Genomic DNA, 24,580 nt, shown 5'->3' with positions numbered 1-24,580 from the left:
GCAGGTACAATAAAGCCTCAATTTAATGGATTCCCATTTAGTGGACTGGATGCAATGGACAAAATTTCCACCTGGATATCCCCCCAGGTAACAGACAAGTCTGTTGCATCCAGTGTAGCATAAACAACACAATTAAGTTTATGTTAATCTTATTTTAATTTTATGACATCCATGTCAATTTTTGTCATTATACAAATGAGGTAAATTGACACAAATGGTACACTTTTTGATTTAACTGATACTCCCTCTCCCAATTAGTCCATTAAATCAGAGAAATATATATATATATATAATCTGATTTTATTTGTCAGTATTTCAGTTTTCGGTTGCTACAACATTGCTTGATCTGTAGATTTTGACATTAGACATTTTCACAATGTCTTAAAGATGATATTGTGTGTCTGATTGATTTTTAAAATGCAGTGTTAATGAAATTACTGTATTGTTGATGTAGGACTGACTAAAAACTAATGATTAATGGATACTGGCCTTTTAAAATTTTCCCTAGACATTATTTGTGTTTCATATCCTTATTACTGTCTTTTTTTTTCCTTCCAAGACATTTATTGGCTCTTCCCCACTCCAAAGCCTCATATATTGTGGAAATCTGAGCTGCTTCATGAAGTGTGAACATGATCAGTAAACGATGGTGGAAATATGTGTTAGTGGCTGGATAAGGTATTTTTCTGATTATAGATTTAGGATCTTGCTATTGAACTTGTGGTTGAGTAGATGAAATACATTTATTCATTATAAATAAATACTATAAATTCAGTCTGCTAGTTCTTCATTACATAAAAATTAATTATGGGCATTCTAAAATTACACCTCTTCCATGCTGTCCTAGTAGACAAGGGCAAAAGATATTTGTAATTTGGATATCAGTGTTCTGCAGACCAAGGGTTGGGAACCTTTTAGTGACTAGGTGCCATGATTAACATTTGACAGGGATTTGAAGATATAATTGCATGAGACTATAATGCCAAGTCTGTAGGACCACGTTATACATATAAGAGAGCCAGTTTGGTCTAGTGGTTAAGGTGCTGGGCTACAAACCAGGAGTCTGTGAGTTCTAGTCCCGCCTTAGGCATGAAAGCCGGCTGTGTGACCCTGAGCCAGTCACTCTGTCTCAGCCCAGCTCACCTCACAGGGTTGTTGTTGTGGGGAAAATAGGAGGAGGAAGGAGTACTAGGTATGTTCGCCGCTTTGAGTTTTTTATAAAAATTATAGAGGCGGGATAAAAATTAAATAAATAAGAAAGAGAGATTCAGAGGTTACAGGTTAGCTATTCCTGTGCTCAATACTTTTCAGTATGCTGGAACACCGAAGACCTTTCAGGTGGATGGGATAATGAAAATAGGCATTGTCAGAATAAGTGGTTTGCAAATTTGATAGGCATGCTTATGACAATGATCAGAGTGGGAGCTCAGAAAGAAATGTACTTTTCAAGTTAAGCGATTTGACCAAGCCCTTTTACTTTTCCATCATGTATATTAGAAGTACATAAGCCAAGAAGAAGAGGAAGAAGAAGAAGATGATTAGACCAAATCAAACCTCTGTAGGATGAGGGCTTCTTTATTGAAGGTTATGGATGCTAATCTACTATGCTGAGTCAGTGTAGGTGGACTGTAATGGAATGTGAGAATGACCTTGGAAGAGGGAGTGGAGGGGGGAAAGATGCTGCCTAGGGAACAATTTGATAAAAGAGGGAGGAGTCCACAACTGAGTAACTACAGAGAAAGAAACTTAGAAAGTATCCGCCCTAATTAGGTGGTAAATAGGACGGTGGGAGATTTGTACTTTCAGACTTGCAAGATTCTGTTAATGTAGTGTAACAATAAAGTAGAAGTATTCATTTGGTTGTGTTTCCTATCTGGTTTACTTGGGAGGGCTGACGGGCAGACATTTTTAAACTTCCCAGTCAAGAGTTGGGAGAAAGTGACTGGCTCAGTTACCCAGCCAGATAAAATATTGCATAACTATAAAAATAACTTAAATGAAATAACTAAGAGATTCAGTAACTTTCCTTTAGAGGCTGCATGTTCCTGGTGGGAATGGCAAGAAACCACATCACCAGTTTTCAGTCCAAGGGCCACCACACAAACACACACACACATGGATTGAGGGACTGGAAGTTGGCCATACGTTGAAGGAGATTAGTAGATTTGCTTGGCCCAAGAAATTCATGTCAGTTTACCACACATTCTTGAGTGTTATAAATATTTTGAATAAAAAGTTAGGTTGGAAAGTTGGTTACCCCCCCAAAGGGAATAAATACAAATTAATTTTATAATCTATATAAATGAAAAGCACAATACAGGTAGTCCTTGCTTAACGACATACATTTAGCAACCGTTTGAAGTTATGGCAGCACTGAACAAATGGTAGTTATGCCCGGTCTCCGAAGTTACAGCCATTGCAGCACCCCCACAATCGCGTGATTAAAATTTGGGCGCTTGGCAGCCTGCCTGCACTTTTGACTACAGGGGCGCTTCAACTTCTTCCACCCGCCTCTCTCTCTCCTCACTTCTGCCATTTGGGCCATCCTGCACTCCGCTGCATCCACTGGCCCTGGCACCCTGGGCTCCGCTGGCCCTGTGCTTTGCTGTCCCTGCTGCTGAAGAGCTAATAAGCTTATATGCTCTGCTCTTGCTAATATGTATGTTCCAAAATAAATGACCAGTTGAGATTTGGCATTAAATGAGTATTATTGATTCCTGAGTTGATACTAGGGGTGGATGAATCTGTCAGTACTGATTTGCTCAGTTTCTCATTGTTCTGATTTTGAGTTCCTTTCACTCCATCACTGCAAATTATGGAAAGCAGGAAGTCTCCATGGAAATTCATATATATGTATTGTCTGTATTTCTCCTAATTTGCTTTCTCTGTACATTTCTCTTAATATACTTTTGTGCAACTTTTTTTACTCATGAACCACATCACAAAATTATGAAAAGCTCAGATTTGGGTGTAAAAATATATGTACACATAAGATCATAAAATTGTGTTTTTCTACCATTTGTATTTAGGGTCTCTTTCTCTCTCTCTCTCTTTTTTTTCAAGAACAGAATACAGTTAAAATACAAAATACAGAAAAGCTTGAATAAAGAACTAAAAGAAAAAAACCAAAAAGTGTGAGAATAGCAAGAAAAAATAAGGAGACTTTTGTATATACAAAGCTGGAAAGATGCACAGATTCCCACAATGGAGGAATGGATGGTAAAATTAATGGAATTGGTGCAGATGGCAAAACTGACAGCATTGATAAGAGAAAATACTGTGACTGGATTTGTTTCTATTTGGAAACCGTTTTTGGACTATTTTCTTATAACTGAAAAAAATGAAGTTTTGATTTTAGGTTTTGACAATTAAATTGTCATTTTCTATAGAAATAAGGTTTAATTAAGAGTAAAAGATTAAGTTATTACAATAAGCATTTATATCTGTGCTGGAGGAGGTTGGAAGTCACTTTCTTTGTATTCAGGGCCTCTTCTCATCCCATTTATAATTTCTTTAAACTTACACTCCAGTCTGAATTATAGGACAGATAGATTTAAATCATACTTTAACCCACCAACAACTCTGGTTTAAATCATTAATCGCGTTTGGTGTTCATAGTTTATATAAATAATGGTGTATGCATCTCATAACCAAAACATATTACAGGTAGTTCTCGTTTAACGACCATTTGTTCAGCAACTGCTCAAAGTTACGACAGTGCTGAATGAATGGTAGTTACGGCTGGTCCTTGAAGTTACAGCTATTGTAGTGCCTCCATGGTCATGTGATCAGAATTCAGATGCTTGACAGCCTGCCCACATTTACGGCTGCAGCATGTACTTCAACTGCCCCCACCCGCCTATCTCCCCCCCATTTCTGCCCTTCCGGCCACCCTGCACTCTGCTGCCACCTACCTTTGCCACCACCACCCCCACACCCCTTGCGGACCTTCTTTCTCCCACTGCTGACAAGGAGCGCCTCACAGAGGACCAGCAACTACCTTGGTTGGACGAGCCTCATCAGCAACGGGAGGAAGGTCAGCTGGTGCTGGCGGGGGCAGCAGGAGTAGGCAGGGGAGGCAGAGTGCAGGGTGGCTAAAAGGGCAAAGATCAGGGGGAGATAGGTGGGGGGAGTTGAAACAGAGGTGAGTGCAGCAGGGCAGGAGAAGCATGAGGTCCTTGCCTAATGATGCCATCCTTGCCTAACAACCTCAACCAGGACTTCCGGAACTGCTGTTGCTAAGCAGTGAGGTCACTTGATGTTTCGCCTAAAGACCGCTTCGCTTAGCGATGGAAATTCTAGTCCCAATTAGGGTTGTTAAGCAAGGACTACCTGTAATGTATAATTCAGTACAGTGTTTTACAAGATGATGTGCATACTTCTGTAATTTTGAAGATACGTTTATAAAATGGTTTGAAAATAGTAATTATATTCATTACCTGTGCAGATGCAGAAGTAGTACATGAACAATGCTAATCACATATAAAATGGTGTTAATATTTTATGAAACAAAATCTGAAACATTACCCACCCACCCCTCAATCATATTTGCAATTGCAGCAGTCCAGGGTTAGTGGGTCCATCAGTAGTTTTTGTAATTTTCAGATTTTGTTAACTGTAATAGGAGAGACATCACAATGCTAAATTATACAGTCCTTAAAAGCTATGTAACTGGACCTAATCTTTCCCACTCCTGCTTCTTTGTATTCACAGACTAAAACAGAAATAATCTTTCTTAGTTTTTTCAATTCATAGTCAATTTTTAAATTTTTGTTTTGTTTTCCTTTGAGAGAATAATACAGTGAATAAGTGAATTGAGTGAATAAGACAATGAAAGTATTTGATTTATCTCTGCTGTGTAAGCTGACTTTGTCTGTAAAAAAATCTTTGGTGTAAAGTACTTGAATGTGTGACAAGTCAAGGGAACTTTTCAAATCATTAGTAAATTTATGAAATGATTATGACTGAAAAGTAAAATGAGAGCAATATCACCAAAGGTATGAGTGTGTAATAGGGTGCTAATTATTGTGTTCAGTTGAAAAGATTACAGTCTCCCCCCCCCCCATAAAATGGAAGCGTTATCTTAGATTCACTGAGAATAAGGTAAAAGTTGCAGGTAAGAGGCTATGTAAAAGAGGCTATTTTTAGACCTTTTTTGTTGGAGGGGAAGAGAACACAGTGGCAAAGTGTAAGTCATCTTCAGGAGAGAGGATAAGGAGATGCTTTGGTGATTATGTTTTCTTTTCAAATTGCTTGTTTTTTTTTTTCTTGCAAAATACTCTGTTTCAATCTTGTTGAAAGTGTCCCAACATCAAAGTGGCCTGTTCCAACCTTACAGGAAGTGATTGAACCATGAAATGGGCCATTTGATCTCTGTATTGCAGTCTGAAAATCTTTCAAGGTCAGACTAGCTTGGAGCAGGACATTTTGACCACATAATGTTTTACACACCTTTACTTCATAGTAATGTTACAGTATGAGAAGAGGCAATCACTCAGATTATTTGTCATGTATATTTTTATATTAATTGACATATGACATACGACAATTTGAACATCATTAATTTCATCTCTGTGTTTGGAATAACTAATTAGCTATTTAAATCAGTATTCTGCCTTATTATAAATGAATCAGAACTAAGTTTAAAAGTTAAATAGCAAAAGCAGCATATTAGGCAACTGGCAGTTAGGATTATCAAAACTTGTGCATTGGAATATAAAGGGAGAATTTTTTTCAAAACTCTTAAGAGCAACCACAGAGAACAGCATATTTTCTGGAATTTGATATGGAAGCACTACCACTGAGAGCAGCCTATCATTAGTGGCAATTCATCTTAATGGTAGCCCAGAAATAGAGCCTCTGTGAATCCTAAAACATGGATAGGTTCATATATCCTTCAAATAATCAGGATACAAACTTGTTTAAATCTTTAATGGCTGAAACGAACAAATTGTACTTGGAAATAAAAACAACTATCCAGGACACAAGTATTTCCATACAGTAGCTGAATTTCCAAGGTTCCCTGCAAATTCTGTCCCATACTGTCATGAGTAAGGATGGCGAGCAGGGGGCTCCCATCCAGGCTGTAAAGCGCATGCGTAGTACTGAGGAATTAGGTAGCCATTCCAAGAGACACAGATCGGGCCCGCCTTAGCCTTTGGGGTTTATATGTCTGGGTTTTTCCCACGCTTCTTCAGTTTGTTAGGATTTTCTGTCATGTAGCAGTAATAAAACACTAGAGACCTATTCTTGTCTCAGCGTGGTTCCTGGCTGTTAGGATACATACAGAGTAGATTACAGGAGTTAGACCAGGTTCATGCATTTCTGAATCTAGATAGGGTCACACTGGTTGTATCAATTTTACTGTAAACCGCCCAGAGTCCCCCTTTTGGGAGAGATGGGCAGTAATAGAAATTCGAAAAATCAATCAAAGTTGGTAAAAGACTCACTTGGTTATTGCTGCCACCTGTGATTCCACACACAAATTCTGAGGTTACAAACCTGGTTCTTGAAAAGTGGGTAACCCCATCTAACATTACAAGTTTTTCTACCAATATTATCAGTTTTTCTATTACTATTATTAAATTTATATAGCTGCCCATTCCAAAAGACTCTGGGCAGCTTACAACGTATAAAAATAGTAACTGCAAAACATGACAGCCTGGATAAAAAACAACTATAACAAACAGGGACTCCACAAACAGACTAAGCCTAGGCCTGGGAGCAGAGCCAGGTCTTAAGAGCCTTCCAGAACCCTAAGAGAGTGGATGCCATACATACTAATTTCAATCTTGTCTGGATTTGTCAGCTTTGCAAGGTACTTCTGCCAAGAAGCACTTCTGTGGGCTTATCCAACCATTCCCTTCGCTGTGGCTCTTTTCCTGTCTCCCAAAGTCATTCCCGCATACTATTATAGGATTAAACTTCAGCATATTTATCCAGCTCCATCTGAAAACTGTCTATATGCTACAGCTAGTCCTCGCTTAACAACCTTTTGTTTAGCAACCATCCAGAGTTATAGTGGCACTGAAAAAAACAACTTGCGACCATTCCTCGCATTTACAACAATCTCAGCTTCCCCTGCGGTCATGTGATTGCAATTCAGGTGCTTGGCAACCGTTGCACATTTACGACCGTTGCAGTGTCCGATGGTCACGTGATCACCATTTTCAACCTTCCTGGCTGGCTTCCGATAAGCAAAATCAATAGGGAACTGCGTGATTCGCTTTAATGATCATGTGGTTCGCTCAATGATCATGTGGTTTGATTAATGACCACTGCAAAAATGGTTGTAAAATTGGGTCCAGATTTGCTTAACGACTGCATCGCTTAGCAACTGAAATTCCAGTGCCAATTGTGGTTAAGTGAGGTCTACCTGTACTTGTGCAAGGGTTCCACAGCCTCACTGAAATTAGTAGGTGTCCTCTGAGCCCCCTGAGGGGTGCCTGATCAATTATATTGAAAGGTTCTGAGAACTGAATCAGCTCACAAGCATATATGTAGCCAAATGATAAAAACAGTTTTGATCTCAAAACCAAGTATAAACCCAGATGAGAATGTATCCAAACCAGGAGTCCGAGAGTTCTAGTCCCGCCTTAGGCATGAAAGCCGGCTGAGTGACCTCTCTCTCTCTCAGCCCAAATCACCTCACAGGGTTGCTGTTGTGGGGAAAATAGGAGGAGGAAGGAGGATTAGGTATGTTCCCTGCCTTGAGTTATTTATAAAAATAATAAAGGCGGGATAGTGAATGAATGAATGAATGAATGAATATTCTTAACAGGTCACATTAGATTTGAACAGATATATTGATAATCATATGATAGTTTAGCACTTTAAGAACTAATCAGAAGTTGCCAAATGAGTAACAATTAACAAGAACCTCTAATTAAACTGAAGCAGAACATCCTTAACTTTATGGTCAATCAGACAAACTTTAATGTTTTATCATTTAGAAGTTTAATGTTGAAAGCAATCCAAACTCTGAATATGGTAGTAAGCTGTGTGCAGATTTATTGTCCATAAAATGTTTCTAAATTAAATTAAAGTTAGCATCAGACTTATTTTTAGATATGAAGTTATTTTTGGCATTGATACATACTCCCAAAGCTTAATCTGCCAACACTCTGATGAAAGAATTGAAGGTAATTTCCAGTGACAAGCATAGAGAATCCTAGCAGTGGTCATTATATGTAAGTGCGCTTTGTAGAAATAGAAGGCTTGGTAATAGAAAAACAACTGGCCAGAGAAGAAAATCAGTATTTAGAATTTGTTTAATCTTATGATGAGTCATCTTTCAAAATTGTTGAGCTTTGTGATATGACTATCAGATAGGGAAGAATGATCAAATATATTAAAACTCCAGCAGTTTTTTGAATATGCGTTATGCATTCTGGCAATCAACACTGGAGAACTGGGGGAAAAAGTCTTACAGCAGTTTTCTCAGAGAAATATTCACAGTAAGCTTAATATTTTTCTTCTGTTGATATTCCCATTGTTGCATATCAATTGTCCTGTTTAAGTTCAGCATCTATTTAATCATGAATCTTTGACTTCAGTTTCTGAATTATATTTCAGTAAGAACTTATATATATGCTCTAATAGATGTTCTGAATTTTGTGTTATAAACATTTCAAATTCAGTCAAATCTCTAAATATGTTACCTTGTTTTTGTAGCTCCTTTTGAAATATTTTGCTTATTTAAAGATATTGAAACCAATAAGGCATTTCTGACCATTCCAAGGAGAGAATCTCAAAAGGCTTCATCTTTGTTAAATCTTGCAGTCTATATGAATTGTTACCTTTTATCGATCAACTTTTTAGCATATTTGCCTTCATGAAAGTAAATGTTTAATATTGAAGCAAGAAAGAATAGGCCTAGTCTTAATTCCTTTATAAATAATTCCTTTATACACAATTCCTTTTATTTTGTCTGGCCTTAGAGCTGTAATAAATGCGATGATGATAAGCTAAATTGAATGTTGACAAGCCACAGTCCTTCTGAGAGAATGTCCTTTGGACAAATGAAACAAAATTAGAGCTTTTTGGTAAGTCACAGCAGCTCTGTGTTCACAAATGAAAAAAAATGATGCTGTTAAAGAAAAGAATACCATCCCTACTGAGAAACACAGAGGAGGCTCCATAATATCGAGTTGCTTTGCACTGGGTGCCTTGAATCTGTGCAGGGCACAATGAAATCAGAAGACTATCAAGGCATTCTGGAGTGAAATGCCCAGTGTTAACTGTGTCTTAATCACAGGTCATAGGTCCTCCAGCAGAATAATGACCCAAAACTTACATCTAAAAGAACCCAAGAATGGTTGAAAAGTAAAGATTAGACTGTTCTGATTCAGACTCTGTTATGAGTCTGGATCTGAATATCTGTGGAAAAAGCTGAAACTTGCAGTTGGGAGAAGAAACCTATGAAACCTGACAACTGGAGCAGTTTGCTCAAGAAGAATGGGACAAATTGTTGAAATGTGTAGAAGCCTTATTCAGAGCTACAGAAAGTGCATGATTGCAGTTACTGCCTCAGAAGGGTATGCTACAAAGTATTAGGTGAAGGGTACCAATAATTGTGTCCATGTCCATGTCATTTTAATTTTTTTATTATTAAGAAGAATATGTTAAGTCATACATTAAAAGCAAAGTGTCTGCTCTATGCACTATGGAATAAAGAATGGTGGATGCCATTTATTTATGTCAGTTTCAACATTTCGTGGCAAATTGGTATTCTTTGGGGGAAAGTGGGGGGAGGGGGAGGTACTAATTATTTGGGACATGTCTGTATAAAAGCTTCCTGCCATGAAGAAAGGAGTGTTTGATGTTGTTGTACTTGTTCATTACCTGAGTTAATGAAACTGCACAAAAATGCAGTGGAAATGCATCTGGTCCTGGAGATTTATTCAACTTTAATTAATGCATAACTTCCTTTGTTTCATCTTCTGTAATATTGTAGTCGTGTTAAGTGATTCCTTTTGCTGATGTGTATATTTCATAATCAGTGTTGCATCCAAGTACTCTGTAGTCTTTTCCAAACTTCATATTTGTCTTCCATATAATTGAGAATAAAATTTAATAAAATGCTATATCATCTCATCAATAGTTCAAACACATTTCTTACTATTATCCCATATTGAGATGATAGATCTTTTCTCATTTGGTAAGACAACAGTATCTTCTTTTATACCTTTCTTGAAATTCACTGTTTTGTAAGTCTCATTTGCTTCTACCTGGTTATAAATCATTTTAGTAATTTGTATTATATCCAGCATCAATTTCTGGTTTGCACCAATTCTAACAGTTTTGAATAATTTGTCTGCCTGTCCATCCATCCATCCAACCATCCATCCCACCACAGTCTGGCAACTCTCAGAAACTAACATGCTATGAAATATGTTAAGACATCCACAGTTAATTTTAAAATAAATATAAGACAAGTACATCATAAAACGAAACCAAATAAAGCACAATAAGGAAGGCCAGTAAAATAAAGAATAAAAGATGGTGGGAGTTCTCTGACTAGAATGCTCTCTGAAGTTTTTCTTCCTATTTAATGCTGAAGAAATAAATAATCCTCTCAGAAATGCTTTACTGGATTCCCATACTGTGCTTGAAGAAACATCAAGAGCTGAGTTAGTTTGGAAGAAGCTCTTTAATTCAGGTTGACACTTCAATTTGGTATCTTCTTGTAATAATAATAATAGGCCATTCAATCTCTACTTTTTCAAGCCAGTGATTCTTCTGTGCAATATTACAGTTATTGGATTATGGTCTGCATAAATTAAGTGCTGCAACTTCTTTACATTTAGGTAATAGTGAATTAGATATCCAGCGCACATCTCTCCTTGAATAAATGTTATGAGAAGGGGAACAATAAGTATATTTTTTTTCTCTAAAGGGTATGTCTCTACACATGTGAGGGAGTAAAGTAATGACATACAATCTTTTTGGCAATTTTCAGAACCCTTTTGGTATGAACCAGATTTATCAAGATTTATGGAAGGAACCCTGTTCATGTTTCCAAGAATCAAAAATTATTCTGCAATTTCAAAAAGTGATTGAAAAAAATCATAAGATATTCTCTTGTTATCTTTTGGAGCATAAATTGAAGCAATTGTAATTTTCCCTTGTTCAGTTTGAAACCTTTGTAATAAAAGTCTCTCTGCTTGATCTGGAATGCCATGGCCTATGATAAGTTCCTAATATATATTGCTGCTGCGTTTTTCCCACCAGAAGCCACGTGGTTTTGACCAAAATGTTTAGGTAAAGGTAAAGGTTTCCCTTGACATCAAGTCCAGTCATGTCCGACTCTAGGGGGCGGTGCTCATCTCTGTTTCAAAGCCGAAGAGCCGGCGTTTGTCTGTAGACACTTCCGTGGTCATGTGGCCGGCATGACTACACGGAACGCCGTTACCTGCCCGCCAAAGCGGTACCTATTAATCTACTCACATTGGCATGTTTTTGAACTGCTAGGTTGGCAGGAGCTGGGACTAGCAACGGGAGCTCACCCCATCACGCGGATTCTAACTGCCGACCTTCCGATCGGCAAGCTCAGCAGCTCAGCGGTTTAACCAGCAGCGCCACCGTGTCCCTTGTTATAATTTATTAGAATGTTTACATTCTAATAAATTAACATGGTCATTTACAATATGTATCTCATGAATATATATAGTGTCTGCATTCTGTCCTTTTTTCCCTCTTGTGGATGGACTTCTCAGTCCCTTAATATTTGTTGAAAATATTTTAATTCGATCCATGAAGTCAGTGATCAATTAAATGTATGGATAAAAAGTGTCTGATCCAATTTTTGGTCTTCTGTCTGGTTCCTCTTTTTCTTGTTCTGATGTAAGCATTTTCTTAGCATCTGCTGTGGAGTACACACAAGCTTTGCCATCCATAAAGACCCACAAATGACATGGAGTTACCCACCTGTATTTAATATTTCTTTCTTGGAGACAGGTTGCCATCATGAAGATTAATCTATTTCCCTGAATTCATAGCTTTTACTCTGAAATGTCTAAGATAGAATAGAATGCAGAATTATCTATTACAATTTTTTATAAAGATTTTAAAGACTAAAATATTAGCACAATGCTTTCAAAGGAAAATGCTTCAGATATTTAGTGGAGAACTTGGCAGTGGGATAGAGCTAAATTTCAGGGTATGAATTTAGCATTCTTTCCAAAAGATACAAAAACAGGCAACCATTTTAATGGTCGATTTTAAAATGCTACTGTCAGAGTACTTTGTCTTTCCCATATTCTTTTATTATGGTGCACTGGTTTTCTTAAGGCTGCAAACATACACTTTTGACACAGTTTTAAGAACCTCTGAAATAAATCTATTGCAAGATAATTGCGGGGCTACAAATGGCTTCAGACCCTGATTATGTGTACCTTTAAAAAAAAAAAGTCTTGGGGTGTGTCAGTGCCTTTATGCTACACTAGTGTGCTAAGAGATTGAGTAAGAAAATGGGGGAGGAGACACAGTATTCAGCTGCCATGCTGTTATCAGAGGGATTGTTTCTGGACAGAGGTTCAGCATTCATTGGTTGTCTGAAGAAAGCCATTTCATCTGAGGATTGGACAAGAAGCTGCGTCAATTTGCTGCCCGTCTCCAAGGCACTGGTGATGCTGCCTTCACAAGCTGACTAACGTCACAGCTCCATCACCCAGCGGGGTGTGGGCTTGCTTGTCGCCCCCCCCCCCCTGTTCTCTCTTTAATTCGGTATTTGCTTCCTGCTGCATTTCTTCATCTGTCTTCTGCCAAATGCTAACAGCATGATATTTTGCAATCATTTAGGTGAATACAAGAAGGACGAACTCTTGGAAGCTGCTAGGTAAGTGCTGTTCAGAATACAAATGTATTGTTTTTGAAGAGAGGTGGTAGAAATCAGGGTGAAAATGGGTTTTTATGATCTGTCATGTTGTCATTATCTTTTTATAAAATTGGGCAGATAAACGGTCCTTGTTAACATGAGTCTTTTGGATTTAACTACTTGTAAAAAGCTAAACAGTTGCTTGCTTGTAATCCTACAATATAGTTGAATTTTGACAGAATGTATTTCAAATTTCATTATGTTTAAAAAACTATTTTTAATGAGAAATTATGTGTTAGGATTTTTTTTTATTTTCTACTTTATGGATTAAAGGCACATCCTACATTTACATATATGTTACAGAAAACCTTGAGCAAGAGGCTGGAAGCTATTTATACTGTCTTGAGGAATATTGCAACAATTTGGGAAACGTATATTTATTATATTTAAAATATAATAAATTATTCTATTATGTATATTTATATAGGCATATATTTAAAGGAAATACTTGAAGTGACGTGTTTTGTAAGTCAGAATGCATACAAGGTGGTTCTGTGAGCATGATGTTAATGTGAAACTCCATTTCATATATTCTATAAGGGACTTCCTCTCCCTTCCATTTCTTCTTTGCAGGAGTGGCAATGAAGAAAAACTAATGGCTTTGTTGACACCTTTAAATGTGAATTGCCATGCAAGTGATGGGCGAAAAGTAAGTCTGTGTAAATATAAATCTGTTTCTAATTTTTTGGCAGCTGGTCAACATATCTTGTCAATTTAAAAATTTGAAACCCACCCAGTTTTGTGGATTGTAATTTGCGTCTCATCACATAAGATTGAATGATGTGTCCAATACACAGCTTGACAGAGGTAGTGAAACATGCAGTTGAGATCATGACATTTGTTTTAAATGACAGTCTGGCATTGTGCTTTAGAATGTTCGTTAATAAGTATAAATTATAAGTTTGGGTTTTGTTAGTAACTGTAAATGAACATTTTACTTGCTGTGAAAAATAGGGTTTTAGTCCTCTAGCTCGTTATAGCCAATTTCAGATCAATTTGATTAATCTTCTTGGATATTCATTCCAAATTTTTATAGTTTCATTTAATTGTCTAGCTGCAGTTTTATGTAATGTGGAATTAAAGGAAATTAATAAGCTTGAAGTGAAGAAAAGGAAGAACTTATAAATTCAGAATTCTAATTAGAGGTTTCATTAATTTATGTATTATTATAATCTGATATAATAGATTCTAGTCTCACAGTTTATCTGGGTTCACGCAGCATGATTATTTTGTCTTTTAGTGATTCTTAGTGTCCATCAGTTCTTAATAACTCTCTGAAATGGGTAATCAGGTAGTTCAGCTTCTGTGACTGAAATCTCCCCAGCTAATTTGGGGGCATGACATGAGACATATAATTTGGGACAGATTGTAGCTCATACACTGCCAGCAGACTGTTTGGGAGTTAAATCATTCAAAGAATTTGATTAGTAATTTAATGCAGAGAAGATGTAAAAAAGTATTTTGGATGCAATTCACAGCTGAAGCACATTTTTCCATAATTTCAATATTTATAGCTCTTACATTATGCTCATATATCTTAAGTATGATTGGGTATTTTACTAGAATCATTGCCTCCAGGTACCTGGTTTAGTTATAGATACCCTGTTAAATGAAGCAGAATTAAGTAATTGACACTTAGCCAACTTAAAACTTTGCACTTCCTCTCCTTCTAAAATAGCTGACTAAGTTAGCTGAGTTTTACTTTTGCATTAGAACAACCATCAGTTGGATTAATGCTTGAATCATAAGTTTTCAAACTGTGGGGTGCAACCCCTGGAGGCTCCAGTGTTGCCCCCAGGCAAAGCTGGGGTAATTAGACTGTACTTTTGTTCTGCCTTGACAAGCCAGCTTTCCATTCTGTTCTCTGGCCAGTCATTTTGGTTGTCACAGTGATTGCCTCTGTAAAAGGTGGTCCCCAGACTACTTAGTCTCTCTAGCCTGCCCCTGCCCATTTTGCTCACCTACCCTGTGTACCACTAGCATCTTTTCTTCTCCCACCAGCAGAGTAGCAGCTAAGTGCCCAGAATTTTGACAGCAGTCAGAGCAGCAGAAACAGAAAGGAGGTGAGCAAGAGTTCAGCTTTTTCAGATTTGATTCTGCAGTGTCAGTTCTCACAAGACTAGGGATACCATGGATTGCTGCTGTCTGGGGGCCCTTGGCTTTTGCTTATGTTAATAATTGCTAAGTGAGATCCAAAGCAGCACTTAATCAAGGACAGTATTAATTGTTCAGCAATGAATAAATAATATGCTTGAATGTTCTGAAATGCACAGTATTTAAATGAGGGAAGTGTTCAGATGTTTGACTTTTTAAAAAGTGAGCTGTAGCATAATATAAGTAGGTCTAAAAGCTGGATTTCTATCAGAGAATGTAAATATGTTAAACTTTAATTAATGGATTTAATTAATTGACTGATTAATTAAAAGCATTTAATTAATAGGTTAAACAGTTATTTTTAAGAACTTTTAACAATATACAGTACATAACTGGGCCAGTAAGGTAAGGTAAGTTGCCATGTCCCATAATGATAGTTCTGCTGATCTGGTACAGGTCAGCAAATGACCAGTAATTTGAGGTTTTTTTATTATTAATTTTATTATTAATTATTATGACAACAATTGGATTTTATTTCTTAGATACTAACATTAATTAGATCTTTCAGTTGCTTAAAACCATATTGTCCATGTCCAGATTTCAGATCTGCTCACTGGATTCTGTCTGCATAATGTCTGACCTATATTTTGTCAGTGAGAACCCTTCTACTATACACAAGACCATCCATTTGTAACGCTTCTACTCATTTTATCATAACTTAGGGTAGGGTTGCATATGTCTGCATTTACTGAAGAAATATACATTTAAGGGAATTGCCTTAAACAAGATTGCTGCTGTGATGGCCATTTGGAAACACCGAAGTTTTCTCGTTTCTCAGATCCCTAGAGATTACTAGTAAATACACCCTATACCCCACCTGAATTGTAGTAAAAAAAATTAATATGATAAAATGCTTCTGCATTATATAAGTGGCTGGTATAAGAGCCAGATAGGCTACTGTGGTATAATTATTGGGATGCAACAATGAAGTCTCTCAGACCTTCTAATAGAAGATGCAGAAAGCAAAACACTTTTTACTTTCAGATTAAAGATACCTTTAAAAGGCTGTTTTTGAAATTTGGCTGCAGAATTAATGTAGGAATATAATTGGCTTTAGGAACGTTGTTCTAATTAAAATATGTAACTAGGAAAATCATCCTGTCAATGCCTAACTTTCTGACAATTTATCAATTTAAATTATTCAATTTAATATCCAGCAGACTCTGGGTGGCTTACAATTAAAACCCACAAACACAGGCAGCCCGGACTAAAACAACTAGAACAACAAACAATACAAAAAAATAATATGATAGGGCTCGACCAATGAGTCACACCCACATTAACCCCAGGCCTGGGAACAGAGCCAGGTCTAAGGGCTTTCTGAAATCCCAGGAGAGCAGACACCATCTGAATCTCTGGAGGGATGTTGTTCCAGAGGGTTGGGGCCCTGACAGAGAAGGCAGAATCAGTCCAGCAAGATGGCAGAATTTAATCAAAGGGACTTGGAATGCACCCACTATGCCTCGGCCTACCAGATGGGGAGAAACAATTGAAAATAAGCAGATAACCAGACAAGGTACCACATGAAGATATTTATCCAGATGTTAAACTGAATTAACTGAATTGCAGTTAATTAGATCTGCTTTTGTTCACTGGAACCCCTAAATGTACAGCAGAGTCTGCAACAGAATAGATTAAATACCAATAAACATGGAAAGGATTATTTCTAATTTGTTGGATCCAGCTTTGCCCCTCTATGAACAGAAGGGCTCATTCTGCTAGTGCGGGGAACTGAGATGCAGCAAAGCCCTGCTGGATGAAAGAGAGCACCAGTGATTTACATTATTACTCTCTTGCAATCCCCTAGTACCATTTTAAACACTGTTCCAGTGGATCCCCAATTCCTGGCCTATAAGCTGATAACAAGCAGGCTTAAAGACATGCAGAAAGATTTGGAAAAAAATAGCTTTCTCCTCCTCCCTAAATAGTTCAGATTAAGGAATTCTGCTCTATGTATAATTGGCCTTAATAAGGCCTAGTATGATATTATTTTGTGAATTCTTGTGCAGAGAAACAAGGTATTTTGAAGGGTACAACCTATGAGAGAACTAGCTATTCTTAGTTTCCTTCTGAAGTTAAAAAAAAAATCTCATAATTAATGGCAACTAAAAATTAGTAGACATATAATAAGATTCTAAAAATTCTAAATTATTTGCTTCCTATATATATTTTAGCAATATAAATGTGCTGTTCTGATAGACTTGTAGCCTAAGTATATGACTGTGAATTTAATTGCAAATGAAGAATTAGCCAATATCCTGTGGTATATTTATAATTTATTACCAAAAATATACAGACTATTAATAAAATAATAAATGTAGGCAATAATTCAGTTCAACAAAGTATGTAGTATACGAAGTATTAACTATTGGGCATAACCATAAAGAAAAAAATAAAACAAACTTTCAAAATGTTACCAAACTAAACAACTTAAAATACTGCATTGAAATAAATTGCCTACCCAGTAAAGTCCTTTTTTTTTTTTTTTTTTTGGGTGTCTTAGTCATCGTTGACTCCTGGTGACTGCCTGGACAAGTCCCTGCAGTTTTCTTGGCAAGATTTTGGAAGTGGTTTGCCATGACCTTTCTAAGGCTGAGAGTGACTAGCCCAAGGTCGCCCAGCTGGCTTTGTGCCTAAAGTGGGACTAGAACTCACAGTCGCCCAGTTTCTAGCCTGATGTCTTAGCTACTAAAACAAACTGCCTCTCCAGTCAAGTCATTACTTCCTTAAAAAAAATAAACCTTGCAGAGCCTAGCTACCTCAAGAAATCTTTCTGGTTGACATAAAGCCAACTTGTTTGTGATCCACAGTGGAATCACATCTAATATTTTAAAAACAATTTACTCCATTCAAGGTTCTTTGAGGTTCCTTTGAAGTCTTACCTAAGGAGATCCTGTCTTCACTGATAAACCAATTAGTTATTCCAAATTTTATTGCTATTCTTCATCTGTATCATAAAACATGATAACTCAAGAGCTGCCACCTCTTGCTGATTCACTTTTTATTTATTTCAAAGCAGTAGAGTCCTAAAAGACAAATCATCAGGATTTGTTATATACATGAGAGATTTTTCTTAGACTTCTGGCTTGGTTTTCACAAACAGCTCATCACTTAAATGGATGTTCATGTATAAATGTTTTCTCGCCCTCTCCTCTACAGAGTAAATCTGTTTTTTACAGAAGTCTGGCATATCAGGTGGAATCAAGCCTAGAGGCCTTCTTCTTGATGCCTAGAATTCTGCCCAGCAGAATTAATTCTATGAGTTATATTGGTGTGTTAAATTATGCACTGTCCTATATGTAGTCTCAAGTGATAAAAGTAAGAAATGGGTTTGTTACTTGAAGCTTTCTTCGCAACTAAACTAGATCCCCCCAAAATACTGTTTCCAAGAAGTCTCCCAATCCTTAAAGTGTTTACAGTGCAAGGTGGAATTTATGGAAAGTAAACTGCAATATCTCTACATTGTTTTATCTCCCTGCTTTACATTTCTGAAAATGAATTTCTCTCAGGTTACTTAACTGCCTTAGAAACTGGAAAGCAAAAGCAGTTGAAGTGCAAATGAGTGTTCTTTTCATACTGAATGTACTTAAGAATACTGTAAACCCCTCAATCTAAAGGAAAGACCATAGGGATATGTTAGCCCGGTTTAGAGCTGAAACCTCTTCTTGCTTTCTGCAGATGGAGCAGAGCTATTGGAGTGGATCTCCTTTCAAAAAGTTACTCATTGCTTTTCTTTAATTAATACTTGGGAAGGGGAAACTATTTAGTCTTTCCTCCATTATCTGATACTAATGAATGCAGTGTTGAAATATTACTAGCATATGAAGTTTTAACCATTGTGATTTTACCTGTGGGAACAGTAACAAGAATTCCCTCCCCCTTTCTGCATGTTATGTAAATGCAATTTATCTTAATTTTAATAATTTCTATGTAACCTAAGAAGGGTGCTCATGAAATATGGAGAAAAAACATAAAATACTCTCCTTATTGTTCTCTGTACACTGTTAAGGTAACTTCCATGTTTCCTCCAGTGGAGATGTAAATTGTTATTTATGTTGTGAGACTAGAATGAAATTACACATAGACATAAGCACATACGTATACATACACATATTTTGAAAAAAACTAAGTCAACATATATGATTCTTCTGCCATGCAAATAATCCTCCCCCCCTCCCCTGCCCCATCACAACGCTGAGATTTTTAATATAGTTTTGTGTTTTAGTCTGAGATGACTCGGTGAATTTCAGGACTGGAAATAAGAACCTGGGATTCACTAGTCCTGATCTGTGATTAGCTACAGTCACATGCTGGTTAAAAGACATAATTCAAATGTTATATGTTAAATGATGAGAATGCGAAATTTAATGTACAAATCATTTTTTGGTTGTATATAAATTGTAAATATTAATTCTTGAGGGAAGCAAAAGAGGGCCCCATTCTGTTATATTACAATATTGGATGGATTCCCAGGTTCACATTGATGTTATTTCACTTTAGTAGATGGTATTTTAGTAGATACTTGATTAGTTTTAATTGCTGATCAGATTAGATAATTATCAGATATTAATGGGAATTTACATGGAAGGCTTTTCTGAAGCAATGAATACATACCTAGAAGAATCCTCCTTATATTTTAATTGTAAGGATACTTAATCTTCAACTACTCATTTTTTTACATTACAACAGCAATTGTAATGTAAGCTGGAGTTTTTATCCCAACCCAATTGTCCAGTTTTGTATGAGCATACCACAGACTATTTACAAATATTCTCAATGGATTATGTTACACTTAACTGGAAAATGTTTTGCTTTACTTACAAAGTACAGCAAACAAATGTGGGAGATTCAAGAATCCTGTAAAATAGGCCTTATTTTAGTCATTAAAGAAATAAGATGATATCGTGATCCTAGTCTTGGTTCAAATTCCCAAACAACTATGTAACATTCTGAATGATCTTGAGCCAGTTACTATACAGTACAATATCTCAGCCTTGCCTTACAAGATTGTTAGATTATATAGTTGGAAGAGAACTGGAAGAAAAGCAAGGTATAAATATTATACATAGGGGGCCTTTCAGTTCAGGCAGAGAAAATAGACTTCTTGTTTTCATTCATTCATTGTAGTATTTCAAGTCTTATCTGCGAAGTAGAAAACTTGCTAATTTATACCATTGTTATTTTTAAAATAACAATTTGTGTAACTTGTTACTGGCAACATCCCAGTAAAATACTAATTAAAGGTTCCCTTTTTGTTAAGCTGATTCTGTTCCAACTGTGATTCCTTAATTTTGTGTGCATTATTGTTTGGTTCCTGATTACTAATCTGTGAATAAAAGAGAAGGGTATTTTTTTGCTTGGAGATTTGGAGAAACATGTCTAGAGATAGTATTAAAGGCTGCAATGGGGAATGGAAACAGGTAAAAATATCTGTTCTTCCAGTATAAGCTTCTGCTGGCTCTTGAGGTCTTCCATGAATAGATTTTTTTTTTTCTTTTTTGGAAGTTGGAGAAATGTTGTTCAGCAGCTCCTCTTTTTAGGCAGTTACCTTGTCCTGATGCAATTTTGCTAAGGAAAGAGATTTTCCTTTTATCATTGTTGTTAATAGCATGCTATACTCAACCAAGTGTTCTTTAGATGTTTTGGACTACAACCTGTGGTAATTTGGTTATGTTGTTTTATGTTGGTAAAGTTGGAATTTGCATGCACAGTATTCTTAACTGAATGTACAAGAGGTTTCTGACACAAATATTGTAAGCAGCTGAATTCCAGTACAGAGTGCCAGCCAGCCAAGCCAACAAATGTATTTATTGCTTCTACATTTTCCCTCTGTTTTTATTTTCTAGATGAATGTATTATCTCCTAATGTCTCCTGAGTATACTTGTGGGTTCGGTTTGTTTAGAGGAATCGCTCCCTAGTACACCTCTTGCTTCTCAGTGGCCCTGTCTGAAATCTATTTTAATCTATCTGAATCACAGTATTCAAACTGAGTTGTTGTAAAAGATGGTTATTTCGTTTATTAGATTTATATGCAGCCTTTCCTTCACTGGTAGGATAGGTTGGATTGAGTGACTAGCCCAAGGTCACTCAGTGAGCTTTCTTAGTTTAGGGTAGATTTGAACCTGGTCCTATTGCAATCCATTATCACTCCACCACACTGGATATTGTAAATTATTTGCATGGATTACTTGATCATACCTGTTGAGGGTCATGTATTTTTCATTTCTTGTCATTTGCACTAATTTCCTCCAGATTGAAAAGTCAAATTCTGTTAAGATTTTCCTTAAAGTCTTCCTACATATTTATGCTTCTTTATCATGGTATTATAGAGTTGGAAAGGACAGTTTAGTTCATACTTGGTGTCCAACCCCATCCTCAGTGCAGAAATCTAAATCAGACTCCCCAGTCTCTACTTTAGCACATTCCAGTAAAAGATAGTTTTAAACTACCCTCTCAGAGTAGTTAATTCAACTATCAACCCTCTTTTATTTTTAGGACATTTTTTTTCCTAACAAGTGAAATCTATGTTCCTGTAAATTAATCCCTTTCTTCCATGTCCCACACTTTGGGAGAGTAGAGAACAGGTTTTGGTTTTCTTTTATATAGCATCCCTTCAGGTATTTGAAGAGTGTAAGTGGTTCCCCTCTCTGTTTTCTTAAGACTAATCAGAACCAGAAACTTCAGAGGAGACGGGCTCTTTCATTCATTCCCCCACTCACACGGTTTGCTTGCAAGCATCCACGCCTGCATTCCAGTTGTCTGGCTAATTGAGCCACACCCTGCCGTTTTTAGGAATGTGCAGATGTCCATCACCCCACCCAGGCCCTTAGCCTACAAAAGTGTGGATGTGTAGGAGAAAAAAGCAGAAGATGACAACAAGCAGACGAGGAAGCGGGAAGCGACATCTGGGAATGTACAGCCATTACAGGCAAGCGAGAGGGTTGTCAGTCAGCTGCCAGGATCACAAGCTACAGTAAGCTGCCCATTGTGGTGTGATTCCTGCCTGGGGCTCAGCAGCAACCAGAGGAGGAACAACCATGCTGAGGCAGCACCTAATCCCAACAAGTGCAGGAACTTTTGGAAGGGGGCAAAGGTGGTATGCCACTTTACAAGCTTTAAGACTTTGTTATAAGGACTTTAAGATTTGTTGTAAGGACTAACCATTAAAGACTTATTTATGTGGCTACCTCAATTTGCAAAGCCTAGGAGGGTGGAGTTAACCCAGGGCAATAGCTTCTTAGGAAAGGTGTATGCTACAATAAAGCATTTTGTACAGTTATCTTCTATGCTGTGGTGTGTCCAGTCCTTGGAAAACAAAGAATCCCTGCATTGGCCTTTATTAAATGTCATTCTCTTCTTTTCTCTGACCTGTCAAGATGGGTTTGATTTCTTTTGTTTTCTGGGGTTTGGCTCCAGATGTGGTATACGCCCTTTCCACTTCATCATCAAAGTCAAAAATATGTTAAAGCGTACTGGCCTGAGGACTGAATCTTGACACACTGTACTCAATACCCCATCAATGTGTTACTGTTGGTGAGCAGTCTTTGTGTACAGTTTTTAGATATATTCACTTAAATGTCATATTCTCAGCACATGCTTTATTAGCCTGCTAATAAGATTGTTATGGGCTATTTTGTCAAATTGTTCACTGAACTCAAATATATATATACAGAGTTAGTACAGATTTGTTCCAGACAAATCCATACTGACTGCAAAGTTTTCAAGGTTAGGTAAGGCTTTATTACAGTCTTAGATCAAAAAGAGAAAAGACTGCCATAGTAAAACACTGCATAACCCTTAGCAGTTGCAGCCCTCATAGCAGGGCAGAGTTTTCATAGAGAGTATAGTAAAACTTGGCAACATTTAAGGACACAGAATTATCTTTGTTATCCAATAGGTAATGTAAATAAATCAGAATGCACTGGGAATTTAGAGAGGAGTGGAGCAATCAGCTGCAAACAAGGGTCCCTATAGAACTGGCAATATAACTGGCAGTATATGTCTTCTCAGATATTGATATTCCGCTGACTGGTCTGCAACTCCCTAGGCCCTCCTTACTCTATTTTTGAAGAAAGGAACACCTGTTCTCCAGGAATTTTCAAAGATAATTATATAGAGATTCAGCCAGATCATCAGCAAGTTCCATTAGTGCCTTAGGATGCAAATTATCTGTCCATGAAGCTTTGAACTCATTCAGAGTAAATGGGTATTCCCTGACCATATTTCTATCAACTTAAGCTGCAGTCTGTCCCTTCAGTATGCTGTTCACGATTGCCTGGCAGAATTCCTATCTTATTTTTGAAGACTGAGCAAAAATGGATTAATTCGCCCTTTCTTTGTTACCCTTTAACAAAGATGGCACCTTCAGTGCCATCTTCACTGAGTGTACGGTATACTGTTTTTTTTAATTGTTTTATTTTGAACATAGTTGAAGAAGCCCCTTTTGTATCCTTTGCCAACCTCAGCTCATTCTTAAACATCAGTTTTTCTGAAACCACTCCTGCAGTTCTAACTAAACTGCTTTCTTGATTTCTTCTCCTCTTTGTAAATTCTGTTATGTACCTTTTTAATTCATTCGTTTTATTTACAGTCCCAGACGCATCAATGTACCTTTTAATTTTTTTTTAATCTTCCCCAACTTTTTTATAGCAGCCACATTGGCTTTTTCTGTGTTCTGTTTTCCACTTGTTGGAATTATTTGTTACTGTGCTTATAGTACCTCTTTTTATAGGAACTCCAGTCCCTCTTGTGCTTCTTTTCCCATTAACTTTTCTTGTGCGGACTACTACTTACTGTAGCATTACTCTACTTTTTTAAAATCTGCTTTTCTGAAGCTGAAGATAGGAGTTTGATTACATCCATATTTAATTTAAAATCAAGAACTCAAGCATTACATAATCACTTTCCCTAACATTCCTGTTACTTCCACTTCATTGATCTATCATCTTTCCATTAGCTAGTCAGTAGTAACTGATCTTCTGAGCCTTCTACCATCCACTGAAGGAGAAAGTTATCAGCAAGAGAGGTCAGGAAGAATGAGAGAAGATCTCAGTGCTTTTATTTATTGTCTTATAGGGGTCAGTTACTTTACCTCTGCTCTTCTGAGCTCCAGACTGTTCTTTTGTTTATTAGAGTTTTCTTTTGCTCTTCCATGCTTGATCCTTCTTCAGAAGCCTGGAAGGTTTGAATTTCAATGGTACAGAATATTTTCTCAATCTTTGCTTCACCCTCGTTCATTAAATTTGTTCCAGTGTTTGGTTTGGTTCCCTGTGGAACATCACTATCCATTTCAGTTGCTCCTGTAATTCATCCCTAAGAAATCCTCTTATATGTTGAATATTAGCTAGTCACTGTTGCAGCCCCGTTAACTTTTCTTCAAACCAATGCAAGCTTGAGTTGTTTATGAAGACCCAGCTTGTTTGGGTCATTCTATCATAATTTCCTCTTCCTGTAGAATTCTGTTGTCACACAACTGTTAATGTGCCCTTTTCTCCCTCTGTACTTCTGCTCCATCTCCTTTTTGAAGATAGATAGGGGCAGTATTTGCC

The 24,580-nt window shown here is 37.0% G+C and overlaps 1 protein-coding gene across 1 annotated transcript in view; it reads left to right on the top strand.

The window, feature by feature from the left end:
- Window positions 1-24,580, top strand: part of TNKS (tankyrase) — a 95,493-nt gene that overhangs the window by 23,495 nt on the left and 47,418 nt on the right. The window contains exons 4-5 of the mRNA XM_063294742.1: window positions 12,802-12,838; window positions 13,451-13,526. Of these exons, the coding sequence (XP_063150812.1) occupies window positions 12,802-12,838; window positions 13,451-13,526 (113 nt within the window). The remainder of the gene's footprint in view (window positions 1-12,801; window positions 12,839-13,450; window positions 13,527-24,580) is intronic.

Source organism: Candoia aspera, chromosome 2 (genome assembly GCF_035149785.1).
Source record: "Candoia aspera isolate rCanAsp1 chromosome 2, rCanAsp1.hap2, whole genome shotgun sequence".
NCBI classification, from domain to species: Eukaryota; Metazoa; Chordata; class Lepidosauria; order Squamata; family Boidae; genus Candoia; species Candoia aspera.
This window is presented reverse-complemented; position numbering and strand designations above follow the sequence as displayed.